The sequence below is a fragment of the Sinocyclocheilus anshuiensis genome, unplaced genomic scaffold (assembly GCF_001515605.1).
Source record: "Sinocyclocheilus anshuiensis isolate Anshui unplaced genomic scaffold, SAMN03320099.WGS_v1.1 scaffold735, whole genome shotgun sequence".
NCBI lineage: Eukaryota > Metazoa > Chordata > Actinopteri > Cypriniformes > Cyprinidae > Sinocyclocheilus > Sinocyclocheilus anshuiensis.
Window position 1 is genome coordinate 1,832,444 of NW_015548245.1, and position 7,184 is coordinate 1,839,627.

A 7,184-nucleotide genomic window follows, 5' to 3' on the forward strand; every position below is an offset into this window, starting at 1 on the left:
ATAATTTCTATTTTGCGGGAGTCCCGCGAATCATTTTATTCTCCCGCATCCCGCACACACACAAGTCTCTTCCCGCCCGCACCCGCACTCGCCCATCAAGAGTTGTCCCGTGCCGCACCGTTACGTTGGGTCCCGCGGTCCTCCCGCGGGAGTGCAGGTCTCTAACTTACACTACTACTACTACTCAATTACTCAATTTATAAATTTTTCTATTAAATTATATTATAAATATCAATTATATTTATATAGATTATATTAAAACACATCAAATTTGCATTTGTAGGGTTCACCCAAATAACTAACTTATTAATTTAAATTAAACTTTTTTTTTTTCTGCTATCTACATTTAGCAATATCATTGAACATAATATTGCATGAAATGGCATTTTTGGGTTTTGTATATTATGTACAATTATATGAAAATTTAATTATATGAATGAAAATATAACCGTTTGCATTTTGAGTCATCCTAAATTTAAATAATAGTCTAATAATGTACTCAACTTTTAATATAACAGAATGCAGCATATACAAATGTATGAAAATATAACAGAATTTGCATTTTCGGTTCCCCAAATTTATTAATATAATTTAATTTTTAGATGTATTATATTTTAAAATATAATAATTAAAAATATATTTTATTATATTTTACTAAAAAACATTTTTTGATAATTAATAAAATAGTGTACTTTATATTAAAATGTAATTATATTATTAACACTTAGAATCAATGTAACTAATTGATTATTTATAGAATAGTGTATTTTTATTTTGTATGTTATACTGGATTTTATTTAAATTTTCAGTTATTAATACATATAATAATAATAATAATAATAATAATTATTAATATTATACCTTTTTTGCATTCACCAAAATTATAAATAATTTATATAAATATTTATAATTTTTTTATTTTTTATATTATAACATCTTACATTTTTGATGAACACATCCTTTAACGGTTCCCTATGAATAAGTTGCCTTCATTGTTAGCAGTGGCTTTCATATCCTCATCATACGTTCACCACAGTCAGTTGTTACATCCTTATTTTGTGTTTTTGGTTTTTCCTCAGCTTCCAGAGCCCATCATGCCCTTCCGTCTGTACAACAGTCTGATGGGTCTGGCGAAGGAAAGCCTGGCTGTAGTGGGTCCAGAGGGAGCCGAGATGGGCAAAGGGCCCGACCTGGTGGACCTCGGCCCTGAGACGGACCCTGAACTCTTGGCCCTCGTGGACAGACTTAAGAATCTCCTTAAAGAGCTGCCCAAACAAAACACCGCCACTCTCCGCTACATAGCGCGCCACCTGAGAAGGTGCAAAATATAGAATTGACTTCCTCTCATGTTTCAGGGTTTATAGACTTACTTTGCCAAACTCTGTTTTTATTAAACACTGATTATTTGGTTAATAATCCTGTTTTCAGGATTGCAGAACTGGAAGATGACAATAAGATGAGCCCGAGCAATCTGGGCATCGTGTTTGGCCCCTCACTGATGCGGCCCCGGCCCTCAGGGGCCACGGTGTCTCTGTCGTCTCTGGTGGATTACCCGTACCAGGCCCGCATAGTGGAGACCCTCATTGTGTTTTATCCCTCCATTTTCCATTCGGACTCCAGTCGGCCGGCAAGCACCAGCACCCCACGCACACAGTCCCTACAGCAGGTTTGTGATCGGCAGAATCTCTCATGTTGTGCAAGTGATGTGTTTTAATGCGAGGTCAACTGGTTAAAGCGCTAATGCAGAACAAATGTGATGATTTGGTCTGTGCAGGAAAGCAGCATTGATGAAGAACACTGTTCAAATGATGAACAAGGAGTCACAGATGAACCCGACGCTGCAGAATCAGACAAATTAGAGGGCCATGGTATAACATTTCATACTTCTATTCCTAATATTATTGGTTTACATTGTTCAAATGCATTGTGTATATATTTTTTTATTTATCTTTTGATATTTTAAATTTAAAATTTATTTTATATTGGTTTTATTTTTATTTATTTGACTTTGTTTATTCATATTAATTTATTATTTATTTAATATAAATTTTATATAAATATCAACATTAATTTTACTCATGCAGGTTAGTATATATATATATGTGTGTATGTTTATTTTATTAGCCTTTCATATTAAATTTAAAATACATTAATTTATATTTATGAATATAAATACATTTCACCATTATTTTAATATTTAAAAATATTGTACGTTTTGTCATTTATACTGTTAAATTTATATTTTTATTGTAATTTAGTTTTTCACTTTATTTTTGCCCTTTATATGAATTTTATTTAATATAAATAAATGTATTCATATAAATATAAAATTAATAGTTAAATATATCACCATTATTTTAGTATTTTATCATATTTTAAACTCATTTTGTATTTAAGTTAGTTTTTCATTTTATTTATTTGCCTTTCATATTAATGTACATATTTAATATTTGTAAATATATTTATTTACATATCACCATAATTTAAATTTTTTAAATATACATTTTGTATTTAATACTGTTTTTCATTCATTTGCCTTTCATGTTTTATTTTATATATACACAAATGTATTCATATAAAATAAAATTAGTATTTTAAATAATGCATTTTTATACTAATTTTTCATTAGCTGCCTTTAATATTAATGTATTATTATTACTATTATTATTAATGTACCCCAGTCCTACAGACCAGGCACTGGACTCTACCACCGAAACACAAATGAGGCTGCCCGTCCTTCTCGTGAACCTGCAGTGTCCCTCCAGCTCAAACAACAGCAGCAACCCGCCTGCCCTCCCCGCGAGTGAGCCGCCCGAGTTAGATGAACCAGAAGCAGCGCCAACAAGCTCGCTGGCAGCGCTAAACATCAATCAGAGTAACAGCACCTCCACAACACTCACTCTTTAGTTCAGCCAGGGTTCGTCTGTGACGTTCCAATATATTTTTAAAGATGCGTTTTAATATTTAAAATACTTCGGCTTGGAATCCTGCAAAAACGTAGATTTTTAAAGATGTTTTTAGCTTTATTTTACGATAAGTGGTACGCTTCCGGTGTCATCTTGCATTGTATCTTATGAGATCACCTTGCACTCAAGATGAAAATCTGTTGTTAAATTTTATGTTTGTGCTTGTCTTTTAATAATAAAATATGAGCGATTTCAAAATAATCAGTATTATTTAAAAACAATGCAAACTAACTGGACGTCATGGTTACACAGAAGTTATCAGACAGCATGGTAGCCAATGAGGAAGAGGTTAAGTAGAATATATTTGCTTGTTGCGGTGTATATTTGCACTTACCTCTGTCCGCTTCACTTTATTTCCTCCCCCATACAACAATGGCTTTCAGAAAGAAAAAGGTGAGTGCTTGCTCTCTCTATTTTTAGGTTTTGAGGCTTGTGTTCATTTGAGACCAAACTAACATGGTTTTTAATAAACCAAGCTGTTAAATGAAATGACACGAGAGACAGACTAACAGAATCATATTTATTAGTTAAAAAATAAAAAACTTTAAAAAAAGACAATTCAGACCATGTTCACTTTCAGCAGTTGGAGAAAACTTCAAACCTGTCAAACAAAAATGGAAAAATTAATTCGGTGTTATTAATTAAAACTAAAAATATGAAACATTTACACTAATTGAAAAATTAACATTTTCAATTATTTCAGTCTAGGCATGGGCCGGTATGAGATTTTGATGGTATGATAACCTTAAGCAAAAATATCACGGTATCACGGTATTGTCGTTACAGCTCTAAAATGTGTTATTTTTAAATGACTGGGTAAAAAAATAAAAAAAATTCCGCTGAACACAATATAAATAAAATAAAAAAAAATTTTTGAGCAGCATACAGAATATTAGGAACAGTAGAATGTTTATTTTTTTCTTTGATTTGTTTCCTAAAAAATAAAAATAAAGACTGACATCTTTATTTAACCCAAATCTGTAATTAGTTATTTAATTTGTTATATAATTCCTATACATATCATTTATATAATTTCATATAATTTAGTTATATAATTTCATATACATAATTTGAATTAATAATAACCCAATTTGAAGCAAAAACAGAATGTTCTGACTAGCTTGTGAAATTTTACTACATGCCTGAACGAAACAAACAGCAGAAGCTCTGAATGAGATGCAGATTCACTCTCTGACAGCAGGAGGCGCTTCTGGAACACCAGATTAGACTTGTGCTGGTATTCGGTAATGCGATGTATCACGGTAATGAATATGCACGATATTGTTATGTTGTAATTTACGATATTTCAATATCGTGATAAAAGCATTAGCAATTAATCGCAACATGAAAATTTGATACCGGCATATCCCTACACCAGATATAAACTATAGAGAGACGAGATTAAAAGAAAATACCACGTAAACTTTTCTGAAGACAGTCAGTTCCCCTCAGAAACACATTCATATAAACCCCCAAATCAATATTGAGTATTTTCTTCCAATAGTTCGTGCATCATGAACAGTGAGTGATCTGCCTGCTACAGTATTTTTCTCTGTGTGTCTGTCTTCAACGTCTCTGGCCCGTGTTAACGGGCGTTTACAGACTTCATATTTTCACATAAATGACATTTTGGAAAACGATTGCATTGCCACGCAGTTTGTGCAAGTCCAGAACAGAGACGAGTTGCTTGCAATAAGACAAAAAATGGCCGGTTGCCGATCGCGTAAGCTCCAGGGGAAGCTCCTTAAGTTCGGCTGTCATACACACACGTGACTGACCGCGCACTCGCACCAACAGGAGGAGGAGGCTCGTGCTACTCTCTACACTGCACTCAACCTGAGGGATTCCTACACTTTCAGTCTCTGAGGAGACATGAAAAACGGTGCATACCACAGGAAAGGTATAACGGGAAATATTAGCGGTTTTGAAACTGTGAAATTTTCAAACCGCGGTATACCTTGAAACTGGTAATCGGCCCATGCCTATTTCAGTCATTTAAAGACAAACACCAAAATTACAAAGACTTCAAAATGGAACGTATAAGAACTAATTGAAAACAAAAACACTAAAGACAGTATAGTAATGATACTAAAATAACACTGCATCACAGATTTGCATCTTGAATTTAGATGATCAATACTGATATACAAATTCTGAGGTATTAATGACAGGGAATAAGCTGAATAACATCAAAATGGAGTTTGTAAGCGTTAACCAAACACTCCAGTTAACTACAACAGAAATACTGACTTGATCAGCATCACTGGACCAGTCTGTATGTGATGTACCGTCCAGCAGTTTCACTCGGTCTGATGATCTTAACAACCTGCAAAACATGCCACAAGTTATTCACTCCAAACACTCAGAGATGAAGATACACATTCGAGTTCCTACCTGGCCTCTCTTCAAGCCGAAGTAACGGGCAACGGGATCCCCAGCTTGAATTCTGGGAAGCTGGCTTTCCTTTAGTTTACTGGAGAGGAGCTGGTTAAGAGATACTAGAGATACTTCTACAGTAAACCATCCAACTGAATCCAATAAACCAGGGTTATTATAGTTAACTAAAACCATAATAAAAAAGATTTGCTACATAAAATAAACGTAGCCATTGACTTCCATAATATGGAAGTCAATGGCTACCATCAACTGTTTGGTTACCAATATCTTCGTGTTTAACGGAAGAAAGAAACTCGTACAGGTTTGGAACAACTTGAGGGTGAGTAAATTGACATTTTCATTTTTGAGTGAACTATCCCATGAACTGAAATAAAATATAAAAAAATATATAGTTGCCAAGGCAACATTTCTTATTTCCTCATTTTCATTTAACTTGACTAAACTAAAAAACTTTAAAAAAAAAAACTTAAAAAAATAAATAAACACTCAAAATATGAATAAAAACTATAATATATCATTGATACTAAAATAGCACAGCTATAAATTTCAACCGAAGCTCAAAGGATACTACCGTGCCAGCAACTCGGTCACTTCCTCTTTAGTCATGACTATGTGCTCTGGAACAAGCTGAAAGAAATGAAAACATTATTATTATTATTGTGTAAATAACATCAAAACATTAATGTGTAAAACTAGCATTTTGTAAATTCTGTAAAAGGCCAAATGATGAGTCGATAAAAATTTTAAACGCCTTAAACGCCTGTTCACACTAAGAACAATAACTATAAAGATATCTATAACATCCACACCATGTTATTATAAGAGCACACTTCAGTTCTTTCGTCTTTCTCTTTAAATGCTCAAGCTCTTTAAAATCAGGGGGTATTCCAGAAAGCAGGTTATGTGACGCATCCTTGTCTGTTTAAGGGTAAGCGGATAAACTCAGCTTTCGGTTCCAAAAACGGAGGTAACTTTCAGGGCTATAGCAACTTATTCTCTGAACAATATTATATATGATTACAGTATAATTATCAAATATACTAATATATATATGTATATATGTATGTATGTATGTATGTGTGTATATATATATATATATATATATATATGTTAATTATGAAGCACTATTATAAATAATATACTGTATAATAATAGTAATATTATTCTAATGTTATATTTTTGTCATATAATAGTTGTTGATATATATTTATTATAAAACACTATTATAACAAGTGTTATGTTTATTTATTCTAATATATTATATTTTGTCAGCACACCATGCATTTTCTAAAATTTGATATTTCTTATTATATAATTAGCATCAAACAAACTATATAATTCTTGTTCTCAGTGATTAAAAGATTAAACAACATTTTTTTTTTAAATGATTGCACAAGGACAGGGCTGTCCAAACTCGGTCTTGGAGGGCCGGTGTCCTGCAGAGTTCAGCTCCAACCCTAATTAAACACACCTAAACCAGCTAATCAAGCTCTTACCAGCAGTGTTGCCAATTTAGCTACTTTGTAGCTAGATTTAGCGACTTCCCCACCCCTTTTGAGACTTTTTTCAAAAGTTTAGGGACAAATATAGCAACTCCTTGAACAAACCTTATCTAAGTTCTCATCTTGCCCACTGATCTAGGTTCGTCTTTATATAGATCAGTGAATTTGCCATTGTGATGTCATCTAGTGACATTTAGCTACCAGTTTTAGCTACTTTCAATTGAAAGCAGTTGGCAACACTGCTTACGAGGCATAGAAACTTCCAGTCAGGTGTGTTGAGGCAAGTTGGAGCTAAACTCTGCAGGACACCGGCCCTCCA

At 33.1% G+C, this 7,184-nt stretch overlaps 2 protein-coding genes across 2 annotated transcripts in view; one reads left to right on the forward strand and one right to left on the reverse strand.

Moving 5' to 3' along the window:
* The window catches only part of LOC107655244 (minor histocompatibility protein HA-1-like), an 18,862-nt gene extending 15,698 nt beyond the window's left edge, over positions 1–3,164 (forward strand). Inside the window, exons 20-23 of the mRNA XM_016442694.1 lie at positions 1,080–1,318; positions 1,429–1,666; positions 1,775–1,904; positions 2,690–3,164. Of these exons, the coding sequence (XP_016298180.1) occupies positions 1,080–1,318; positions 1,429–1,666; positions 1,775–1,904; positions 2,690–2,907 (825 nt within the window). The 3' untranslated portion in view covers positions 2,908–3,164. The remainder of the gene's footprint in view (positions 1–1,079; positions 1,319–1,428; positions 1,667–1,774; positions 1,905–2,689) is intronic.
* Positions 3,165–3,487: 323 nt separating this feature from the next.
* The window catches only part of polr2eb (RNA polymerase II, I and III subunit E, b), a 4,906-nt gene continuing 1,209 nt past the window's right edge, over positions 3,488–7,184 (reverse strand). The window contains exons 5-8 of the mRNA XM_016442693.1: positions 5,932–5,990; positions 5,361–5,439; positions 5,217–5,292; positions 3,488–3,567 (exon numbers count right to left, since the gene is read on the reverse strand). Of these exons, the coding sequence (XP_016298179.1) occupies positions 5,227–5,292; positions 5,361–5,439; positions 5,932–5,990 (204 nt within the window). The 3' untranslated portion in view covers positions 3,488–3,567; positions 5,217–5,226. The remainder of the gene's footprint in view (positions 3,568–5,216; positions 5,293–5,360; positions 5,440–5,931; positions 5,991–7,184) is intronic.